The following is a 25,990-nucleotide window of genomic DNA, read 5'->3' on the forward strand; positions in this document are numbered from 1 at the left end:
AGGTCTTTAACTTTGGCCAGTGTGTGAAACATAATAACTGCTCTCCAGTTAAACGACGTTAAAACGAAATTAATTCTCCATAAAAAGAAAACTGTACGACAGGTTCGAGAAGGATTTAATTTCAAAAGTTCTTCATTTGGGAGGAGCTTGATTAAAATGCAGAAGGCGAGTCACTTGAATTAATACGGATCTACATTAATTGTACATGTCGTGAAACATAAATGCACATAATAACGATTAATATATTCTACCTGGAGAAGGTAATTCAATTATTTAATAATTAATGTGACAATGTCAAAGTGCATTAAGCGTCTTAACGTAGTTTTGGAGCACATCTTTTTGGGTTAGGTTTGCAACAGGAGAGGCGAGCAAAAGCGATCATCGTTCAGGAGGATTAAAAGAGAATTGATCTATCTTCTTGCCGGAATATCAAGCTCCGTCTCTTGTTATCGCGTGAAACGCTACTCCTAATTCTCTACTATTTTCGCGAATGCTAACACGATTGTTTTTGCTTTCACAAAAGTCACGAAGTTTTTTTCCGAAATTCTTGTCTCTACGGTTAACGATTCTCCAGCGCATCTATTCTGTCTGGCAGAAACTATCGACTGCAACTCTAAAGCTCTATTTTCTCCCGTCTGGAACAAAGATGGCACTGATAGGAAACAATCTGACACAATGGCCGAGCAGTCGATACGATTTTTAGTCCCTTCTTTCGTTCCGCTTAAAGAGCATCGGGGGATCCTAAACTTTTATAAATATCGCAAGTTCAGCGAACGAAATTATCCTCGATCTAGATCCTCCGATTTCGTTCAAGTTATCTTTCGTTTGCTCGTAGGAAAAGTGGAACGAGGAGGTCGCCTCGGATTAAACTCGAAATTCGGTAATTAATTTTTCTGTATCGTCACCGATGAAAAAAATTTATTCGATCTTCAAACGAACGTTCTTGAATTTAGATCGAGATGTTATCAAATAACGAGACTACTAGGTTAGGAGATAGGAAATGTTTAAAGGAAAGAGACTGCTCGAGCGAACGTTTTCATTATAACGTGTAATCAAGAAGAATTTCCTCCCCCCTCCCCTTCGTTTACTTTCCCTCGTTAATTTCGTTATCAGTGCAAATCACGCGTCTCTTCCCGATCTCCCTGCGAACTTTTCTCATTTTCGTTTCCCGTTCACCTTTTAAATTGGGAATGTAATAAAGAACGGGACGCGTTAATGGTGATTGTATTTGCTGACTTCTGATGGTCCTCGAGGCAATAAACTGAAATATTTGTGAAATAATAATTACTATCTTCTTTGTATAAAATAGCAAAACATCCTTCAGTAAGATTATTTTTAGTGAGATTAGCAAAAATCATTTGCAATTTCTATCTTTTCTTTCCTAAATGGTTCTTTTTCTTAGTTTTTTTTTTTTTTTTTTTTTTTATGTTTTGAAGTTATTTTTTATTTGAGAAACATAAATCATAAAAAGGAAAAAAGGAAAAAAGGAGAGAAGTTTGCTCTTGGAATTAAGATACATTCTTTCTGAATATGTCAAAAATATATCGACTATCGTAATGTTATTTAGACTAGGCGAATCTATATTTATTCTCAAAGGACTCACAATTTCAAAATCTAAGAGTTTAATCCTTAAATTTAGGATTTCGAAATGTAACAAATCACAACTGGACTGCAGAGTTTTCTGCAATTGGAGCATATAAAATATCTAAACAGATATTATACATAAATATAAAATACATGTAAAATAGTATAGATGTCAAATAGTTTATAAAATATATGTAGGACTCTATTTCGTTAATTGCAGTTTCTAAAAATTAAAAAACACATGAAAATCCGCAGTCTAATCATAGCAGTTTTATCACGTTGTTCCCGTGTGACCTTCGTTTTATTTTCGACACGATTCGAAACAAGGGAAAAGCCAGTGTCTTATTCCGTTCTCGCATCAGACACTTTGGTTTTCACGAGCGATACAGACTTTCAGGATGCCACGATTTTTTTCACCCCTTGACGCTCGCCTACTCTATAGAGTTTCCACGTTATGCAGGGATTAGGATCGCTAAATTCCGACGTGGTGGTGGTAGTGGCGGCGATAAAAATGGGTCAGAGTGCTTTTACCCTTGCTTATAGGGATTAAAGGACACATCTGGTACACCATCGCCTTATCATTGACCTTTCGCAATTTTATCTAACGAGAATTCTTCGTTCATTAAAGGAATGTTCGAAATGTTCATTTATTCCATCCAGAGAGAAAATGAATTAAAACTGCAAACCTGGCGAAGGTTTCCAGAAGAACTTCGGTCTATGTTAAAACATACTGAAGCAACAGATAATAATGTTATTAAATATTAAAATTTACAATCATCGAAATGCAAATTTGCATAAGCATTCGTACAGTAATAAAGAATTAAAGAAAAAATATCTATATAGAATAACTTTCGAGGATTCGATTAATTATATTAGTCGATTATAATGTATAATATGGTGTCGGTAATATATAATGTTGGTAATCATTTTTTTAATTACTCTGGAGATACGATTGTCACGCGTCGGAGAATTAGAGGATAGTCAAATGACAAAAAATCGGCGTAAAAAATTCTACGAAGTTAATGACGAGCGCCAGACATAAAAAACAAGTGACCTGAAAACTTTTGGTTTGATGGATTCGCCCTTTTCACCGAGATCACGCTTTGCCCCAGCTTTTCGCAGCTTATTTAACGAGGGAAAGGACAAGACGCCTCAATATTTACGAGGTGGTTTATTTTTACTGAATGTGATAAAAATATCATGAAAGAAGTCCTTTCGCGTTTCACTAAGATTTCTAAATGTTTAAAAATTTGCAAATTTTAATACTTCTTACTAGTCGTACAAATTTATCAACATAAATACTTTAAAATTTATTACAATTTACAAGCGTGAAGATTTTTTTAAAATGTAGAACATATTTTTTTTCTCTGTTTAAACATACGGTGGCCTCGAATGGAAAAATTGTCGATTTTTCAAATCGTTATAATTCTGTAAGGAAAAATTGCACAACAATCTACGATTCAATCACTTTTATTTCAAAACTTCAGGAGCTTCAATTTGCACAGTACACGATAATCGGTGTTTCTCGAAGATTTTGAAAAAAGAAACAAGCAAAAGTATAGAAAAGAAGAATTTTAAGATCGAAAAATCTAGAAGACCGAAACTTTCCCTTTACAACTTCTTCCTTAAAATTTCTCATGCAATTTCTTTTCACGAAGTCACACGAATTACAAGCGACGACGTTTCGTCGAACATTTTCTAAAGTCTTTATAGATCTTGATACGCAATAAACTACTAACAAAAGTACAAGGAGGAAAAATCGGGTTACGAGCACATCTCCACCATAATTCCTTTCACGAACTAGACGTGTACGGTATAGTAGGTATAAGCAGGCACATAATTAGTGTCTACGATGACCTAGCCAGGATGCGGCACACCTATGTACGATCCACGTCCATCACGATGTATTCATGCTAGTATTATAGTTTATCCATAGTAGTATATCCATAGCGACGTGTGTTCAGTTCCCACGTTCATGGTGAAGTGTACCATATTCCCTATGATTCTGGAACACCGGCGCCAGTGTCGTAAATCACAGTGTCATAAATCCCGTGTCGTACGAGTTACGGAAAACTAAGAGTTACGGTCTAATCGCCGTAGCCAACGATCTCATTCACACGGAAGACAATTCAAAGAGGCTACGTGAATAATTCCACCATCGAGTTTAAGTTTTATTAACATTCTTACGGTTCTTTAGTCGTGTCTAACGTCGAGAAAGGTGGGAAGTGGGGGCAGGGAGAGATTCAACAGGATCGACCAGAATTCAGGATCAAAGCTAATGCATTCTGTTACTTGCCGGGCCACGCTTTGCGGTTTTGATTGAATTTTACGGAAACACGCCGCGACAGAGGGAATGGAACACGTCTTTCGAGACTATTACCGACACCGTTGAATAAAGATTCGGGTTATGTCCGTTTATTAATCGACTGAACCACTCTGCACTGGTAAAAATTTATCGAAATGTACAGGGTGGAAAGGAAAGTTTGTCCGTGGCTATCGTAGATGAATTCTACACCTTCGATTTGATAGAAATACACCAGGTAAAGAACCTGCCGCAAAATTGATCTTGACTTTGAATTTCAAGTATCAATTGACAGTCGAGAATTATCGATAATTTAAACTAATGTTGAACAAACCATACGTTTTTTTTTTTTCAATATGTAATAAATTTTAGAAAAACCCGAACGAATATCTAGTATTAAGCCATACTTAAGTAACACTGTAAATCTTCATCGCCACTTTCAAGTAACAAAGAAAACAAGGAGAAAGACACGCGTGTAATGTGAAGTTACAAACGGAGCGAAGATTACGATCAGTTTACGCGGGACAAACAAGCAACGGGACTGGTTTTATCGATGGTGGTGCAGTGGTGAACTGTCCTCGTAAAGGTTGCAATGGCCTCCGCTGAAAAATCGGCGGGATTCAGTGGAAATTAATAGAAAAACGCGGAGCTAGGCAGTGAGCATGATCTTGGCGCCAGAGAGGATGAGACTACGTGGGGGATGCACGCCAACAAACATGAACCAGTTACTTAGATCTAACTTCACCCCGTTCGTCAATTGGCAACTGGCCAACGATACGTGCCGCATGTGGCTGCCACCAATCTACCGTGGTTATCTTTGGAGATTTTTTGTAATAATGTGTTGAAACTGAACTTCCTGAAACCACGCAAACGTTGGAGATTTGCTTTTTATTATTTTGAGGATATTTCACTTTATATACAAATAAATAATATAACATGCAAATAAAAGCTTTTGTTCTTTATTGTATTGTACACTTTTCTTTTCTATTGAACTTAAATTTCATTGATATACAACAAGTTTAATATTATACTTTAGGACTGTACGATCCATTGATTTTATTAGAGTACCAAATAGCCAGATTCAGATTCATTTGGAAAATAATTGTATTTTGCAATTAAATATTTGATATCTATTAAATAAAAATCCTTAAAGAAGGTAAATCTCTGGCAATGGTCAGAAACAGGGTTAATAAATTTTTGCACTCTGTGCAGAGGAATATCCCAAAATGCTGACTGCGTTTAGTTTACTATCAATTAATCGTCCATTCAACTCACAAACATGCAAATTTTCTATAAATTACCTATAAATGCACAAACAATTCCACTGAACACTTTCAACATTCACTTCGGATGAAAAACAATCCTCCTCCGCTATGGATGAATCATTCGCGACGCAGGTCCAAAGTGTACAGTCTAAATTGGCTTTTATTCCTGTCGCGGATTTGCTGGCATGTCCCGTTAAAAAGAACGAACCGTCCCGGGGACTTCGAATCCAATAAGCCGCGTCGAGGAATCGAGTATCGAGTTATGAGAACGCCTGTGTAAACGTTCGCGATACGCGGGATACGTGGGATTGTTTGTTTGTCCTATCACGAGCAGCTTAGAGCACGTCCTATTTCTTGGCAACTCCGGCAACTCCAACGAAATGAAGCGAAGTCAATATTCGCCAGCGATAAATCCCCGCTGCCTATTTATACGGCTCGTCGAACTGCACGGTGCGTTATGTACCCAGTATTATGAATCTGCGGGCATTAGGGGTACGTATCTAACGATGGAACCGGGTGCAACGCGCTGTTCGCGATATCATACCTAAATGAAATTGGTATTGAGGCAGTTTGTGTATTGAGAAGAATGTACAAAGATGCGTGGCTATTACGTTGGCGCAAAAGTAGATTGAATAACGTAATGAAATCTTCAAAATTATCGACGGTCTTTAATTCTCATCGTTTATAAAGCGGTTTTTAAATAGGACACGATTTATGCACGTTACGTAAGTATTGGAATAGTTTGACAAAATAATAATCTTGCAAGTCTGTCAAAGTTATGGAATTGATGATTAATTTAAATTATTAATAATCGTAAATTATTATAGAAAAGTAGTATATCCTACTATTTTTACTATGTATATTAATAATATATTATTATTAATATATATAATAATATAACAATATATTAATAATATATTATTATTAATATACATAGTCTATAAACAGTAAGATATACTACTTTTTTATTTATAATATACATAATGGTTCTCATTCTTCTTTCAAGATTCAAACAATGAATATTCAAACGTTTCGATCGACTTTTTTAAGATAAAAAAAAGTCACTAAATCTCTAGGAACTTACCATTATTAATTACAAATTGGATATCTATTCTGTTAGTTTTAATGACAATTCAGATATTATGAAATAAATTGAATCGTGAATAACAAATTGTTGTAAAAGCATCAGTTTCCCTCCTTCATCGTGAATGAATCATTCGCGACGCAAAAACGGACCAAAGTATAAACGTGCGAGCTCGTCTTAACACGTGAGGGGAGATTACGAAAGAGTTTAAACAGCGCGAAACATTAATCTTCGTTTCGTGAGACGTTTAAGTTGTTTGACTTTGTTAATTGGCGCGCGTTTGTTCTACAGGGCGTACGTTTACTGTACGTTTACTGAACCTTTCGCGAAAAATACGCGAGAGAGACTTACTTCGTTGGATTATTCTATAGCAATTAGCTACTCTCTGCCAGTAGAGGGTTTTTCACTGTCTTTCCCTTGTGTCTTACGTTAATGACGATGGTTTACTGCAAATGAAGATACTTGTGCGCTGTCTTAGTCTCACGTGTTTCGATTACCTTAGGTATTACTATTCACATCGTATTTCGAAGAATTTTTGTCAAGTTTCCTAGGGAATTTCGTAAATACTTCCAATTTTTGAGCATATGTTTTCACTCATAGAGTCTGCTGGCAAAGTTATGCCGGAAAAAAATAGAATCACCCTGTATGTACACATATATCGCTGTCATAAGGCTTCTTCTGAAACGACTAAACTGACAAGCCCTGCTTCGTAATAACGTTAGTCACCCGTCATAATTATGGACGGTGTTAAACGAATTACGGGTCAAAGTTTAAAGAATGTCGATGTAATTGGTGAAAGAATGTTCCGGGTGAAACTTCAGATGCTCCGTGAAACTTTTTGAGAAAAAGCTCGACCAATTTGTACGCGTGTTAGGTACAGTACAATTTTCGGTACAGGACGAAATTGAGGCAGTTTCAAGTCAGCAATTTCTTCAATTACGTGTAAGCTGAGCACGAACGAAATTGATATGTTTCACAGCTGAATCTGGTTCCTGGTTACAACCTATTAATTCTCAGTTTGGATGAAGAAGAGCGCTGATATTATCGCAGTATTTGAATATCGACATTTTCGACTAGTATCGGCTTATCGAACACGTCATGGTATCTGGAACGTTTGTATTCCAGAATTCCAGAATTTAATTGCATAAAGTCTGCATCTTTAAATCAGTCCCAGAAGCCATTGCGCGATGTGATCAATTCTTCATTCCGTTTCTGTTTAGAAATCAACGTATTATATTTTATTTATTCATATTTATTTATATATTTTATTTATTTATAACGTACTATGTTATATTATATATATATATATATTTTTTTTTAACGTATAACACACTTGTGGTTTCATGATTGAAACATTATATAATATTTTTATCATCGAAACGTCAACTTCGAATATAACGTCTTCGATTGAAGCTCGACTCGTCTGCAAATTTATGTGAAATCAAGCTAATAATAAGTTTAATTTCCCGACGAAAGTCTCTTAGCGTCGAAAGGATTATTTAAAGTTAGACTCGCGAGAATCGAATTTTCCCAGGCGGTCTCGACGCGGCAAAACGAGAAAAATGGAATGCAATTTCAAATTCCGCCCGTTTTTCAAAGGCGAGGTATTCATTTCCGGATTCTGTCACGTGCTCGCGATTTGTTCTTTGTTGTTGGCGTTGCTGAAATACAAGGAAGCTGCAGAAGACAGTCAGCCTATCACAATTCCAACGTTCAACTGAGGAAAAAAGCGCAGAACATCGGCCAACAGTATCGCGTAACCGAACTTCCGAGACAACTACAGTGAATCTTCTGGCAGATCTTTGTCATCGCGTGAATCCTGTTAACTGTAGTGTGCTACTTAAGATTCAGAGACATTTATGACGCCATCCTTTAATGAAGATGGTTTCGAACATATTGAATAAATAGCTATTTTGAGAGGAAAAGGAAAATTAATACAGTTTTTGTATTTTGCGTTTTGTTTCGGAAAATTTGTACAGTTTTTGAATTTCATGTATTCTTTTTCAACGAAGAAACAGATTTTAAATTTTTCAGAAGGTGAAATTGATTCACAAGAGGTATGATTCACGTGTGCATGTATTATGTAAGTAGCACAAGAGTATTTTTGTCAGACGTGAGGTAAATGCAGAGAGAGATACACAGATAAAGGAAAAATATTATCGTGCAATAATTGTAAATATTAAAATATTATTGGGCAAAATTATTATATAATATCATATATAAAATATTATTGGGCAAAATTATTATATAATATCATATATAAAATATTATATTATGTTACATATCACAATTTTTACAAATGAAATATAATATTGTACAATTTTTCTTTTTTAATGTAAATATCTATCATTCTAATGTTTAAAAGAAATAGTGAAAATTATTTGCACTTATTTCACTTTATTATCTTAATCTTCTGAAATTCAATATTTTATAAATTAAAAGCAATATGTTGTTTAATCTTCCGAAGTTGAATGTTTCATTCACTTGCACAAAATTAAAAAATTGTTTCAATAATAGAAAAAACACGATCGAAATGAAAATGAAAACGTAGCAGAGTTTGAATGAATGAATATCTTGACATTTCGCGGTATTTTAATTTTGCAAATTTACCGTAACTCTTTACAGATTTTGTTCGGAGGTTTGATTCAATTCTCTCATGTTCGAAGAATTTCAGTTCTCAGACTTTTATAACATAATGGAACAGGTTGACACTAGTATTCTCATTCAGGTTTTCCCTTCTTTCTTTCAGGAAGGATATAAAGTACGCGATTTGGTAGCTTTTACAAAGGTTCTGATTTTCACAAAGGCGCTCCGCCTCAGTGACTAAGAATTTCTTTATTATAAAACTGTACTGTTTCCTCGTCGAGAAGGAACCATTTTCAAACCCGAAATAAAACTTCTCTGATTGGAATGTCTTCCTACGTATCGAAGTATTTGCTCTTGTCGATGAAATACTCGACCAGAAACAAAGGAACAGTAAAACAGATATTAAAACTTTAATTATTACTCTTCGTTTCTGTGAATTATTGCGCGAATCCTTTTACAATTTCGTACAAAAATTCCTGTGTTTTATCTTCGACGTATCAAATTTAATAATGCAGGTGTATAAATACACCACGAGGTATAAATTTTGCACCAAATAATCAATCGTACCAATATCAAACATTCTGTTATCCATTCGAAATTAATACCGAATTAAAACAATTCTAATAATATTCTTTGTCTTGCTAAATTTTACGTTGAAACATATTCGTAAACTAACCAGATCTTTATAATAATTTTATTCACTGGTAATTTCTTCTATTTTGAATAAATCAATCATTGTGAACCAAAGTTTTTTCAAATTTTTAGTTAGTTCAAAAATTCCACGAAATAATTAATTCCAATCTTTTCTAGAGTAGTTTCGAAATTTCATCTTCGACGGATTTGTCACACTGTTAACTGTAAGTTTTCAAATTTTTGCGAACGAGTTTGATAATCAGGCACCAACAGGCGTAAAGAATTCTATGGCTTTCTAAGTGGTGTATAAAAGCAAATGCTGATGCATCCTACATTCTTTAAACTGCACTGTAGTCATCGTCTCTCGAGTTTACTCAAATTTAATTTCATCGCGTAAATCTACCTGAATTATTAACTCACTTTAATGTAATGGTGCAGCACGTGTGTTCATCAAACAACACTACTTCAACCGCTGGTTACTTAACCGAATATTAAATTTTCAATCCGTTGCGATGTAACGTTCAAATAAAGCTGCATATTTCGGTGGATATGGGATATTTTTACACGTAGATGTAGATTCACGTACATACGTACGTGTCCACGTAATTTTCATATGTTACATGCAGAAACACGTGCGTTCAGAAATTTCATTTTAATTTCAAACACAAAATTGTTGACATTTTATAAGTACACGAAGCATGGCGAAATTAGAGCAATTAAGTTCTGCATAAACAAAATTTATAAATTTCTAAATTCCTCATACACGTTTGTAAATTTCTAACAAGAATTAAACATGTATGAGCGTGCGAGTTTGAAAAGTTTCACACGCAATGAAAACTATCAAATATTTCTGTATTGTATTATAATATATAAAACACAAATTGTCATATTCTAAATGTATATTACATCAATAAACCACCCAACACGAATCCTTTCCCCAATTTATGGAATAAAGATCTGTACAAGGGATTCCCGTCTACCAGAATTCCCTCGAAATGATTGGCCGAGAATCTTCGTGGGTAGAAAGAAAGAGAGCAATCAGATCTCTCTGGCCTTCTTTCTTGAACTATCAGAGCCACACACACGCGCACATATACACACAGACACATACAGTTTAGCTTCTTTCCCATCCCATTGACAACGTTGTTAATCTATTCGTTGCTTCTTGGCGCTGATTCAGACGAAAGAGAGTGCCACGGTCAACAGCGTAATTCAGTCGTCAACCGTGTCCCTTTGCTCACGCTAGATTTAACCAACTCGAACGACAGATGATTAGGCAGATAGGATACAGTTAGCTGGATGGAAAAATAACGACGTCGTTGCTGTTTCCGTTGAGAGAGACTCCGCCGAAAAGAAAGGACAAACAAAACGATAATTCATGCTCCATCTGGATCCACTCGTTATCCTATTTATCCAGTCGCTGTGAACGGGTGATTTATGGCTTTCGAAAAATATACAATTCACGACGAAAGAAAAATTGTAATGCGCTGATAGCGTGAAAAGAAATTTTTACCAGCTTACTTTACGAGATCTTTTTTATTGCCTGTGGAAAAACGTGTCGCTGGAAAGTTCTATTTGAAGAAGTGGATACGTATAGTTGAACATTTGCGAGTAAATTGTGAAATTACAATTTAAATAGGATTTGAATAGATTTTTTTGATTAAATAAGAATGACGTTTCCATATAATTTAATTGCATGCTGAATTAAGCAGAGAAATTGTTTACTCACTAAACACTAAAACTATTAATCTATAATATGTGCCCAAATACATTGTACATATAGGATTATAATAACTACTTCAATATTATATACACTTAATAAATTAAACAGGTCATAAAATAAAAATTACGAGATGAAATAAAAAGATTTTCGAGCATCTTGGATTTGCTAGTTCTAGTGTAAAGTTTTCTAGTCGCTACGAAATTTCGCAATTCTTGTAATTACAGTCATATATGCGCAAAAACTGAAAGATTTATTTACTCATCAATAGATAATTAAATAGTTTTCCTTCTCCTCCTTCCTTCCTTCCGAGATATCGATGACCATCGTTGGCAATAATTAATTAACATACGAGTTTATTTTTTTAATTGTATAAAACGACGATGGTCCTATTACTTTCGCGAATCGCCAAGGCAACGCTTTTAAAAGAGACGTTTAATTGATTGAATCGTCGGTCGGCGAGATGAAATGCAGGTTAATTGAACGAGACGTGAGCACTTTTGAATTAACGGGCAAATGATGAGCTTCGAATCGAACCGTTTAAAGGAGGCCATTAGAAGAAGAAAATAACGCCGGTGACATAAAACGGGCCTCTTCGTTTCATTATCAGAAATATTCAATCGACTTGCCGAATTATAATAGTTAAATTTAATTAAAGCTCTCCTTTCAAAGAAAACGAAAAGAAGAAAAGAAGGAATTAATTTGTCGCGTGAAAAGAAGTTTATGTTATTTGTTCTTTTAACGGAGGATCGTCTATCCGACTGATCGAATTATATCAAATTTAATTGGAAGGATTTTTTAGTATCTTCTTTCAAGATAATAAAAAAAGAGAGAAAGAAAGTTAATTCTACAAGAAATTTCGTTATTTATAACCTTAATGGAGGAACATCTTGAAAGTCGCCAGCTTGACACATGAAATGGGTAAGCTGTTCCGCTAGGAAAACACGTGATCATCGTATCTCTACAGGCTAGAAACGTTACTCGTAGGCACGTTTAATATATATTCTGGAAGGTAAGCTACTCAGGAGTAAGATTAAAATTCATCGTCACGTACTAACAATCGCTTTCCAAGCTGATCTCTCTTTTTTTTCTCTTCTTCTTTTTTTTAGCAAACGTTTCTTGTGCACTATAATGCACTATATTTTAACACAGAAATTTCACGAAAATCGCTGGAAATCTGCGATGATACGCAGATTTAGTTCAACGTTGGACGCTATTAGATACTGTGTTATCATGTGATTTTTCATTTCATTGTAAAAGTGTTCCTGATGAAAATTATTTTAACAAATAGGCAACTGTCGCTATTGATATTAAAAATCGTTTGGTAATCATGAAAATATGTCGAGATCGTGTTATTAGCGTTCTATAACTATGAATATTATTGAGAGCTATTCAGGTCGAATCATTAATATACAGGATCGTTTCAAGATTATACGGTGTTATCGAGGTCCTGTTATTGGCATTGAAGGCCATTTGAATGACATGAGAAGTCATGGAGGTGATGTGATTGAGAATCAATTATACGTTATTACAAGGTAACGATGGATCATTTAGGCAATTAGGATCCTGGCATTGACATTTAAGATCACTCGAAAGTCACAAACGCGATATCATATGTAAGTAAGATTTCCAGAAAAATGATTGAAACTTGGATAAAATTCAGATCTTTTTCATGCTCAAATGTCCGTCAGGATATATTCTACGTATGTTCGTTATCAAAAGGATCTTTCGTCGGTATTTTGTTTCTTCAAACTGTATGGTTTAAAAACTAATAAAAAATAATCCAACGTTATTCCCGATATAAAAGTTAAACAAAAATTGCTTGACGCAATTTCATCTGTAGTATTCCTCTTTATATGCATCCTAACGCTTCTTTAGTGGTTTCGAATTACCATAGAAAATACATCGATCGGTTCTATTACCATACGATTCACACCGTTCCAATTCAGCTATATACTTTTACACGTTTCTACTCGACAGACATAAAAATCGTCGTTGGTATACAATTAAACAATAATTTTACTTAAAATATCTGACCATTGGAAATATCGAAATAATTGGAATCTGGATTCTTAAGACTCAGATTAACAATTACCTTAAAAATCGTGAAATACTTTCCTAACTGCAGTTATTTTGTTTTTTATTTAATTTAACATAGCCACATTCTCATGTAAAATAAAACTGAATTTATTTCTGAGCTTGTTAAAAATATTTTCTGTCATGTCGAAGGTGAAATTACAAGTTATTAATTATTATATAAGAGAGTGACTGTAATTAAATTAGATGATCGCAACTATAAATGATTTTACTGCATCAATAAAAAGAAGATAAATACTACACATCTTAAGTCAAAACGACTAATTTTTAATAAAACAAAATGACGTAGTTTTTAATAAAAAAATTTTGTACAGCAGTATATTTTTATAGAATTGACTCTGATTTTTTATGTTATAAGCTTCTCCCAGTTTTTCTTTTTTCATTTCCATCTCTTTGCAGTTTTAGGACAATTATCGTAAAAGAAAATAAACACGAAAATTTATCAATCATCAAGAAACAACGCGCTTGAAAATACTGACGAGCGAGATCACCTCAAAGTATAACCATCGAGTTTATAAGCTGTAAGCACGGTTTACGATATTATACGCTGAATGGCTGTCGTCATTAATTCTATCGGCAAAGCTTGACTTTGAAAAGTAACGCGCTGATTTGCATAAGAAACGCGTCAGCTTTCAACGCTCGACTAACGAGACAAACTGATCGCGAAGTCGGCCGACTGAATAGATTAAAAAGTTGCCAAGAAAACCTGTACCCGAGTTGCACTCGTCTTGTTGTTGCACTCGTGAAAATCCCCGCCACGGTCTGCTCGTAGCAGGCTCTGATTTCCAGAGTAGGATTATGCCGGGGCATTCGAGGTAATTGAACGCGTTTTCGTGGCGTTGGATGAGGTTGCTGTTTATGCAAATGACCAGAGCCCGATTAAGAATATCGTTGCGTCTGGTTTTTCTTCTTCTCGGCGAGGTTAACTCTAGGTAGATTTCTTTTTACGAAGTTGAATTGAAATATAACGTTATAAAGACAAGGGAGAATTTTTCTATTATCCGAATGAGTTAACGCGTTCAAGTACATCAAGTACGATAAGTCTATTAACTGTTTTCGTGCTCAAACTTTTCGGTTGAAGTTATTACATAATTATCAAAATCCGAGCTTAGGTATAACGCAGTGTTCTTCCTTTCGAAGAAAAACTAAAGTTTCGCAAGAACTTCGTCTCGGATCGAATAACCCACGAAGCTTCGCCGAGAATTCAATTTTTAACAAAGTCAACTCTTTCAGCGAACACAGTTCCCCATTATTAAAATCCTCCGACAGACTCAGCTACCGTACATCTATATATCCCATACATCTTGATAAATCGTAAACCATTTAATCTTCGTTAAACTTCGCGAGAAAAATCGAGCGTCATCCATCAACTTCGATAATCGCGATCCGTTTAATCTTCATCAAAATTCAGGCATCCAGGTCCATTAACTTTGATAACTCGTTAAATCCTCGTCGAAATCGGGCATCGTCCATCACGAATCCCCCAACATCAGGCAAAGTTTAACAAATGATAAACGAAACAATCGTAAAGAAAGGAAAAGAAATAAAAATACAAGCAAGAGAGGAGGAGAGGAGTCGACTCAACTCACCTTGGTGTAGACACCGGCGCTGGACAGTTCGTTCTCGATGACCATCACGATGATGCCGAACATGCCCATGACGAGCGCGTAGTCGCTGATGCGTTTCCGCTTCTCGAACAGGGCCTTCCGTCTGCCGAGCCGGTAGCCAACGTTCGGCTTGTGCTTCGAGCCGGGGCCAATGCTGCCCGATGGTCCTTTCACCTGGCCACCGGCTAGCACGCGGTCGTCCACGTACCGTGGGTACTCCGAGTGGACGCCGACCAGGGCGATACCAGCGTCCTCGCCGGTTCCGGTAGCGCCGCCGCTACCGCAACCAGCCCCGCCGCCGCCCCCGGCGACCCCCACGCCGCCCCCGGCCACGCCGCCGCTGTTCTTCATCGCCCCCGGGATCGAGAGTGTCGACACTGGCTTCCGTAGCTGCAACAACCATTGTCAACGCTCTGTTACAACGCCCGTGACAACGACGACGACGACGACTTGGATAACGATGATGGTCTGTGGGTTAGGTGGATTACGGGGCGAAAGGATGACTCCCTTGCTCGGAAGGGAAGTTTTATCGGGGTAACTGATAAAAAGAAACAGGTGCTTCCTGGGGACGAGAAGATGTGAGGATTGATAGGTTGCTACAGTCTGTTCGACGAATCGAGTTCAGTTGGTTGACGAACGTTGACTTCACGAGTCACTTCTGAAGATCGTGAATGACAAGAACGGTATTATAATAATTTAGCTATACTGTACCGAGTTGATTCGTTGAACGGACTGATAGATGTGGTATAAATATGAAGAAGACACGTGCAATATGTTGAGCGGTAAAGAATAGTGCATACTTCTCTTGTTTCTATGCTGTTTTAGTAGACATCTTCTCATGTCTGTACCGTATACGCGAAAGAAAATGAAAAGAAACGAATAATATGTAGGAAAGTAAAAAGCAAAATAGTATAGATTATAAACCATATATAGATTTATAAATTTCTTGCAAAAATTCATATGTTCGATTCAAGAGAAAGATATTTCGCTTTGATTCTAGATTCTAGAATATTGTGTTAATAATTCTACGACGGAGATTAATTTAAATTGTAAAAGAAGTGAAACAATACCTACTCCTTTTGTACGGAACGATTACAAAAGGTAATGTGAAGGGAGACAGCTGACAAATGGAGCAAACCCGTTATAAGAGAAGGATTCAACACGTCGACTTAATGTCGGAAATAATGTCCCTTTGAAAGGAGGATGAAGCTGAAGGGGAGCGTACCAGTGTTACGAGATCGTCAAACCAACCGAAGGCTTTTCTAGGTTAATGCCACTTGTCTGAGTGGTGGAATAAAACAGCGATGGTTCGGAAGAACCACGCGAACATATGGTAGAAAAATGCTTGCTGCAACGTGCAAGCCTCATCGCAAGAAACGTTCGGTACGCGACGCGTGATGACCCGCCATTTACGAAAGTATAACAAATTCAAGAGCCTTCGCGGGAAAATGGACCACGTTAATATCAATCTTTCTTTATTCCGTGAAATTCCCACGACATTATAAGCTGAATATTTCAAAGACGAAACGCAGAATCTTATTAACGTAGAATCTTATGAGCAAAAACGACAAATTCTTTCATTGACTGTTAGAATGTTAACATTAACGGTTTTATTATTAAAGTGGAATTAATTAAGAAACTAGAGAACTCTTACGACACCATGAATTGAACATTTAAATGGCAAAACTCATATTGACGTAGAATCTTTTTTTTTTTTTTTTATTAAGAGAAACAAAAATTTCTTTCATTAATATGAGAATGTTAACATTAGAATTGAAATCTTTATTATTAACGTAGAATTCTGCGTTATCTCTACGAGATTCCTGCCAATTCTCCAAGTATGGCTTGAGATCAGAAAATTGAATATTTTGTAGATATTGAACTATACATTAAATTATTGTTGGTTTGGCTTCGAATGTACGTCTGTATGTGTGTGAAGCTGTGAGTAGACCGTGGAGAACTGGAGCTTAACTTCCCCAAATCAAATTATGGATTCTCTTCGACAGATACTACAAAATGGTTCTGCACGAGTGTTTCCCTCTCAAGATTATTCTCTAAGACCGACTTTTCAAAACCGATTGTTTCACAACCGATTTGCAAAACTCCTCTATAAAACTCAAGATCCTTTGCATTTCATCGAAATGCACTCTTCTGCTCTCCCCTCCATACTCAATCTATTCCTTTCTGGGAACTCGTTACTTTTAGAACTAGATATAACCCAGAAACAAATATCTACAAACTTTCAGGACGTTTCACAGAGCCCCTGAGAACTCATTGGAATTAATTAAAGCAAGAAGTAGAATGTAACCAATCCAAGTCGTCGCTCGTTATCTCTTTGACGACTGGCTACTGCTGCTTCTTCTCAATTACAACAAAAATCATCTCCCAGCCATCTTTTTTCGTTTCTAACCAATCAGTCGTCTTTCAACGAGAGAGAGGCGAATTCTCTTAGGTTTAAGCCTCGCACGGAGCGGAGTAAGATGCGCATTAAAATTCAAGGAAGAGTGATGCAGGATCGGAACACGGCCGAAAAGTAAACGGAAGAAAAGCGTCGAGAAACGTGGAATTCGGAATGACGACAGGCTGCGACGTTTACGAGCGTTCCTCGATTCGGTTCGCCCGGAAATCCGGTCAAGGAGACGTCAACGACGATCGGCGTCGCCCCGCGTGTGCTTTGGAATCTCGATTGGCGGAGATCGATCGTGTTTAGTGCGCGCTGGTAAATGGTAAGCGGTATTCGGAGCGGAAACCAACGACGGGAAATAGCTTTATTCCTAAAGCGTGCAATTTCTCAACCTATGGAAAATTGAAAAATTTCCTACGACGTATCCTACGTGGTATAATGATACTATGTATAGAAAGGCTTTCGAGCCTCGGCACTGAAGAGAAGAACGTTTAGAAACAGAATTGAGATCAGGTCGTCCCATAAGTTCGTTCCGCTTACTATAACATTATTATTTATGATAAAGTTTGTAAGCGCCAGGAAAATATATAATTTCTTCCCGTTCTTTTTAACAAGGACGGAAAATACGTCGTCTGTAAAATTTCTTTGGTTTCTCGGTTGAAATATTTTTCAAGGTCTTTTTTTAAAATGTCAATATTCCAACGATAGAAATAGATTTGTCCATTTCTGTACATAATTTTTGACTAATCTTACGATCTTCCCGTACCATTTCCACTATAGTCGCCCAACTTTTCTACTTTACCATCTTCTTCGATTTAGTTCGTGTCATCTCAAGCAAGACAGATTTTCTAAGCTGATTTCACGGACAAAATCTCTCTCTCTCTCTCTCTCTCTCTTTCTCTCTCTCTATCCTTCAGTCTCACCTCGTCGCTTTAATTACAATGTGGCGCGCACGAGACAAAATTCTAACTGCATGAAACGCACGGCATATGCTACAATTCACCGAACTGTGGAATTAGGAGTAGTTAGTGTCACGTTGCAAAATTAGCAATTAGCTTGGCGAAAACGTTTGCGTTAATTCGACCAATTTCCCTCGTAACGCGCATTACAAAGGAGGTCACACGACGGGAGCAACTGTGGAAAAAAAGTGGTCAGCTGTGGTGTGAAACGGATCCGTCCCGCCGGTCCGCGTCGAATTAATCTCATAAACCCTTCCCCCGGTTCGTTCCAGTGAATATTCGCGAAATTTTTCCACTTCTGCGTCTCGAAAAAAAAAAAAAAGAAGCCGCAAAAGAGAGAACGAGGAAGTGACTTCTTTCGCCGTGGACTTTTCACCGCCGTCTCGATGGAAATCATTGTCCGAATGAACGATGAAACGACAGAGACGAAACGTACCGGAAGCACAGCGACGTTTAGCCGTTCCGACGATACAGAACGAAACACGACGAAACGGGACGAAAATTTCGCGCGTCGCCAAAGTTATCGTTGCGCTTTTAATGGCGCGTGACAGCGCGCGCACAAAGGAAATGCCGCGGAACAATAACGTGGAAGCCGAAACGCGCGTCCCCGTTCCAGACAACGAAATCGCATCCCCGACAAAGAGCATCTCGCGGCCGTTAAATTGCGTTTCCATGTGCCGGGGAATACCGATGCAACGCGTGTTAGAAACATTGAAAGTGACACCGAACGGAAACCATAACGGGGGTTGGTGAGGGAGGAGGTACGTTCACCTTTTCGAAATTACGTGACTTCTTACTCCTCCCTCGCCCCCTCCAGCTGAGGTTTATGGCTGTTGATCGATAGGGTCGATAGCTAGCGATCGACAATTTTGTTAACAGTGGCAAACATACGTCCACGGCGTAGATTGTCCTGTTCAAATATTGACCGTATCGATTGTGTACGGTTAGTATTAAAGGAATAGGTAATACTGGTGGTTGAAGGTTGACTATTTTCACTGAATACTTCGAAAGCATCGAGTGTGCAACGTCGACGTTTAATATCTCGAGTCGATGCTCATGATGCTTAACGTCTACGCCGACTAGAATTTGTAAGTAAAATTGGCGAATTGGTGAAATCTTTCAGGGCAATTCAGATTGGACAGGGAAATCAGCAAGAACGTGAATCAGACTATATTAAAATGGTGAAATGTTAAATTTTAACATTTTAAAAAACATTAATATGTTAAATAGTATTATATTAAAACAACAGTAAAGTACTAATTCACCTATTATTGTTTAAAATTTATTGAAATACTAGAGTAATAAAATATCAGAAACGTGTTAAATAGTATTGTATTAAAACAAGAATAGAGTACTAATTTACTCACTACTGTTTAAATTTTATTAAAATTTATTAAAATACCAGAGTGTTAAAATATCAAAACGTATTAAATAGTATTGTATCAAAACAGTGATATAAATATATTAAAACAACAATAATAAATATCGTATTGTATTAAAAACAATAAAATGTTACGCTTAAAAATGTTACGTTTGGATAAATCGCCGTTTTACCTCGATCCTCTTCCAACTCGATGTCTTTTTTTATCACTTTTGTAATTTTTCACGAGCGGAGAGAGATCGGGGAAGGTGTAAACGCCGCAGGGTGGAAAAATTCGGTTGATAACGCGCCACGGGCGAAGGCGGAAACGCGGGGCGGAAATAGAAATACAATCTGGCGCAACACGGTGCGCTATGGAATCGCGGGAAATGTACGACGAGCAAAAAATGCGGAACCGTGTATTGTGCGAAAATAAATGGCGAACGAAGAATGGAAGGATTTAAAAGTATGAATAGCGCGTCGTTCATGGTAAATAGGAAGTATAGAGGGCACGTGATCCCGGGAACATGTCCCGAAGGTACGTCAAGCGAAAGACACTTGCGGCGCTTCCTTCGCGTAACGAGTTGAACGCTTGCCTGACAACCTTCGTGCTCCAGGTTACAACCTGAGCTGCAAGTTTCGAGTATGAGCTCTTAAGCATTTAACTCGATAACTGTGGAAATCACGGAGATGGAAAGATCGTTTCTTCGTAGTTCTGCGTAGAGTTTTGTGGCTCGACAATACATTTTTGCAGTCGATGCTCTTTTATTGAGACCAACAGAGACAAGAGAATTAAATTAATTAATGTCGAAGGTTTTCATTTAAATCACTATCGTGAAGGATGTAGGTACAATAAAATATATAGTACGACGAAATATCAAAAATTTCAATAATAATCTAAGATGAATTATTACACTCATGTACATATGTTCTATCTCAACGATAGCGTTCGAGGGTCAATATCATCTCAAACAATTATGTCGATCGATTCTCTTATCGAGTAACTTTTTGTCTTTTTTTAAAAATGGCTAAGCAAATCTAGCTTTTCAAAGACTTTTCAAGAGTTTTCTTGGCACGTGTGCCAAAATTTGGAATGATTCAAAGTGCGCTAGTAACTGTTTGATCATATCATTGGCAAATTTTCATAATATTCGTAGATTTACCGTAGGAGAGGTACAAGCGCCAAGTTAATGGAAGAAAAATGAGTGTTATCGTGTGCGCCGGGCCAGGCTTACAGGATAAAAAATGTATTTTGAGCTTCCGGTAGATGCTGGCGCGGTGACGCGTGTAGTATTGTTCAGAGAAAAGGAGGGATTTTTGTGGATGAAACAGCATATACGTGTATGATAGAAAGAAGAAGAAAATAAAAAGCAAAATATACGATCCAGTGGATTAGGAGCGAGTAAAGAGAGAATATAATATACTATATATAAAAGACAGATATATTCCTGGTATGATACGAAGATCAAGAGACTTAGGAAGAACGTACATACATATACTACGCGTGAAATACTCGATCGAATAAGACAAAATGTATTTTGGACAAAGGAGCAGAGAAATGATTGAACGGAAGAATAACGAAATGGCAAGCATGCAAGAGTAGAGGAAAAGGAAAGACAATTTCGATCGAATGAAGAAAATACAAAAACGTACGGATAATCACAAGATTATTGAAACAAACGACAAAATACGAAAAGAAAGAAAGAAACAAAATGTTCTGTAGTTGAAATACAGTGTTGCACGTGTACGAATTATAATATAATGATTTCTGCAGACATCGCGAACGAAAATTAAGAGAAAAATGTGAGAGGAAAGATCTCGTAATAATTCTCGATTTCGAGTACGCACAATGACACCTCCGCGCCGGCACGGTAATCCAAGTGAAACGCACTAAAAACTTAATTCTCGGTGATGAATTTACATGGCGAAGGCGGCGCGGTACAGCGCGGCAGAAGCACTTAAACTCTCTCTCCCCCCTGTGCCTCTTTTTTGCTAACGAGCAGCAGATGCAACCCCATCGCGAGCCTCGCCACCGGAGATCCAACTTCGTTTAGCTCCAAGAATATCAAGCTGTCTCTTTCGATCGCGCTCGGTTTCAATTACGGTTACAGCCGCGATGACAGACCGGAAGTGCGCGATGAACGTTCCCAGCGAAAAATTACATCCGTAGCAGAGGCAGTCCACTTCCGGGGCTGAACTTGGCGCATCGCGATGATGGAAATTTTCTTGCCACGCGTTTTAACACGTTTCTCTATTTCCGTCTCTCTCTGTGGGCGGAAAGACGTAGATGAGAGTACGTGAAAAATTTCGTCCTGCTCCTTTCGTGAGACCTCTGCACTTCACGTTCCTAAGTTGCAGACCACTTATTCAAAACGTGGTGTTATTTATCTTTGGTTAAGTCGTTAATTAAATTGTGGATTTTCGGGAATTGCGGAAATTCGAGGATATAATTGGAAAGGTAGAACGAGTGTCTCTCGCGTTTCTGTCGCGAAAGAGATGCGAAAGTTTCCACCATCGCCCGCGGGCGAAATGGGAATTTTATGACGCGCAAAACACTTGTTCACGGCCTACGAATATTCGAGCGAAATGAGATTGAATCCCCTCTTGCTCCTAGGACGTTTGTCGGACCTAGAAACAGAAAATTCAGCCGCCTCCACTGCTTGAGTCCACGAATTTTCTCATCTAGGTTACTTGTGCTTCCTCCTGGTCCTTTCGTGCGAAGTACATTGAGTCACCAAAAATATTCAGAAACTTTTCGTAAGTGTGTTATAATGGAAAATGTTCGAGAATTGTCATAATTATATTGATCGATGTGTGTAGAGAAGCTACGGGACATTTAATACAAGTATGTTGGTAGAGATTAAGAATTAAATGGTCAATTGTCTATATTCAGTGAAACCACTTATATATTTAAGACGATCGTTTATGTTGTATACTAACTTCTTGCTAAATATCTCGTAATTTCCATAATTTTCAAAAAATATACGTATGTGTATGAAAACTTTCTACGATAAGTGTCGAGAGCGTGTGTAGAAACGCATTTATTTGTGATGGTTATCGTTTCTGTCATGCATCTTACGCCAAGAATATCCTTGGCACATGTAAATATATCGCCAAGATATGCAAAGATCCAAGAAGTCGAGTAAATTCGCATCTTCTTACTAGATCAAGATGCAGTCTCGTCGTTGAGATATGCAAAAATATGGTCCAAACATGCACAATTCTGGGAGATTCTGATCTTCCTCTTGGGTCATTGTGATTCAAAATGCGGTTTTAAAATTCAGGATACGATATTTACAGAGAAGGTATAGTGATTAGTAATGTAATACTTATAGATTCACATTGAAACTTGTAGGTTCATTTACATATAGTTTTTCAGACAGTTATAGGTTTCAAACAAATGATTAAAATTCATTACTGGCGGATTTTGATAGGAAGAAATATCGTATTAATTTATTCATTTTATTAACATTTACGTATTGTTGCTACAAATTGGTTAATACTCACATTATCTGCTTATTTTTTGGCTACATTATACAACTACAGACACGTTCATTTCCAATTTAACAGGATACTCTAGACAAAAAGATCATTATTGACATTATAGACGTGTCATACTAATATTAGAAAATCCATATATATTTTTCAAGTGCATGTAGAAGCTAAAATAGACACAGAGTATAATTGACATCGAAACTCGAAATCAACATTTAAATCCAGTCGAAGAATACCTCCTACGTGCCTTTCATTTTTTTCTCTTCAGTATTCCGTGAGTATCAGTGTTCAGCAAAACTAGCAAATCCATTGGTGAAATATAGTCCAACAAAAGTATCGCACGATCGATCTGGACGACTCTACTTCGCGATTATAGAACGATTTCGCGATCCCGTGACCTTTGCTCGCGCCATTGGAGACAAGACGGGTCGTTTTATTAGAAAAGGGCAGAGAGCATAGAGAAACGGAGATGGTAGTCATGGAAACCATGCCGAGAGTGGTACATCTTCCTTAATCCAATCCTTGATTGGCCCAGGTAATCTTAAACCCTTGTTCCATCTTGTGAAGTTCGCGCCTCGAAACACAGTTATTAGACACCGGTTACTCGACCGGCGACTTCGTGAAAATCCTAGGTCCGCAAGTGCAACTTAACGATCGCGAAGATTGAACACGGTATCCGATCGGCTTGATGCAGCATTTAACGTCTCACGAGTCGTACCGCCGAAAATTCATGAAATTTTGAATAGTTCCGACCGTAGGAAAGAGTACGGCGACTTTATTTCAGTTGTACCAAGTTCTCGCGAGCCAAGTCGATCCGTTACGCGAGTAAATATCGAGTTTTTAGAGGAAAGAGACTCGAGTCCGCCGGCTCACCAATCCTCTAGATTGCCTGCAGTTCCCATGATTTTTAACGATAACGGGGGGTTCTGAGGTGGATTGAATAATCGAAACGGCACGGGGATAGTTTTGGATTTTGCACGAGGCTTTGCGTAACGTCTGAAGTCTGGGTTGAATTGGAAGAATATGCTGGCATATCGACCCATTAAATTCTATTTCTTAATACTGGAGCTGCGGGAGGAAGCTTTTAAGGATTCGCCGAATACCTTTCTCTCATCGTTGAATTTTCCATTTAGACTCTACGATTTTAAAAATTGAAGTGATACGTTATTCCTCTATCCTTGGTGGTTATTAAAACCGCTCGCGTTTTAAAATTAGAAATTCATGATTTACACCAAATGCCAAGAATCTGTAGAAGATGCTTCAAGACTTTCAAAAGGAAGACAATGTTTAGATTGATCTACTAAGCTTGATACATTTCATTCAATGATAGCAGATCCATTTATTTCACTTGTCGTACAGTTGTCTCGTCGCAGCAAATACATTCACTCTCTCTTCATTTAAGAAGTTTAGTTTCAGCCAAGAAATACTATTGCATTTTGGAAAAATACGATTGACGTTTAGCAACAGAACGTCGAAACGTCGTAGTAATTCTAAATGAAATCTGGGTTGGATGATTGTAAGTTACAACAGTGTCGTGGATTTTTGGCCATGAAAAGGAGGTTCTTCTGAATCGTAGAACTATCAAGCTCTTTTCACCGCAGACTCTGCGAATTACATTTGCATTAAATGAAAATCCAGGTCAAAGTAACAAAGCGCCAAATTTCAAAGTGTCGTCAGAAACGCTATGTGCTACTTTTTCGAATTGCACTTTCCACTATATCCATTTCGTAGGAGAGTGTAATCTTTTATTTTCGTGAATAACTACATATATTATCGTACATTTAAGAAACCAAAAAAATCAATAAATGAAAACACATATTTTATTCGTTAGATTTAGTAAATTATAAAAAATCTGTCTTTATAAGAAATCTTATAAATTAATAATTATTAAATGTATGTGTATAAATTTTCGTTATTCCATTTATTTTGGTTTCTTTGGTACATTTCGTTTTGATACATCTGGTTTCTGCTACAAATTTTGTACTCTGCTCGCCTTTAGCTCTATTTAAAGTTAAAGAAACCACTGACAAATATTTTTCTAACCTCTACTACAGTCTGAATTCCTTTAGAACGACATCAATCTACCTTTAAAGTCGTCAATATTAAAAAATAATATCGAGAATAGAAACAGTTTTCTACCTTTCACACAATTAGACCAGATGACTAAAACGTTGTACATTCTCAAAATACGCGAAAGGTTCGCATTATCCGTTCCTCAAGAACAAATAAATAATCTCAACAAACTTGATCAATCGGTAACCGAGCATAGTCCGATAATTCAATAGTAACTGCGCTGGATAGGCGATCCGAGAGATCACCGAGCCGCAGAGGTGGAACGATTTCACGGGCGAGAGGGATCGATCAGCGATTGTTCGTCGCGATGGCTTAATTAAATTCCAGCCGGGACGTGGCCGAAAGCGTCAGCGCGAACTGATTTAAAAAGAAAAAGTCCCGCCTGATAATTAGTATTTCGAGGTTGTTGGGGACTTATCGAGCGATTCCCCGGCACTCGAACGCGACTAAAGAAAGCTGCTGCGTTTGGCCACGAGGTACAGAGATACGAGGGGAATCGATACGATCGTCTACGTCGACGTTTTCAGGCTGCCGAGACGGCCGCACAGGAACCGCCTTTGTTACGTATCGATGCAAAACGTCCGTGAAACTACTCGTTCTACGAAATTTCGCGCCACATTTCAGAGTATCAGGAAGCGTTCTGACTTTGTATAAGATCGCGATCGTCGGCCCGAATGGCCAACAGGACTTAGAACGCGACAAGAAAGGAACATACCAAGTCACGTGTGCACGAAGAAACGACAAGTCGATTAGATGAACCTTCGCTGTAAAAATTTGGTTTATTTGGAATTTTTCATCGAGCGTGTCGTAAAATGAAAAAT

General features: G+C 37.4%; 1 protein-coding gene across 1 annotated transcript in view; it reads right to left on the bottom strand.

The window, feature by feature from the left end:
• Positions 1-3,472: 3,472 nt before the first annotated feature.
• The window catches only part of LOC122535606 (small conductance calcium-activated potassium channel protein-like), a 200,006-nt gene continuing 177,488 nt past the window's right edge, over positions 3,473-25,990 (bottom strand). The window contains exons 4-5 of the mRNA XM_043667289.1: positions 14,861-15,268; positions 3,473-3,589 (exon numbers count right to left, since the gene is read on the bottom strand). Coding sequence (XP_043523224.1) covers positions 3,545-3,589; positions 14,861-15,268 — 453 coding nt within the window. The 3' untranslated portion in view covers positions 3,473-3,544. The remainder of the gene's footprint in view (positions 3,590-14,860; positions 15,269-25,990) is intronic.

This window comes from Frieseomelitta varia, unplaced genomic scaffold (genome assembly GCF_011392965.1).
Source record: "Frieseomelitta varia isolate USP_RPSP 00005682 unplaced genomic scaffold, Fvar_1.2 scaffold_742, whole genome shotgun sequence".
In the NCBI taxonomy this organism is placed as follows: Eukaryota; Metazoa; Arthropoda; class Insecta; order Hymenoptera; family Apidae; genus Frieseomelitta; species Frieseomelitta varia.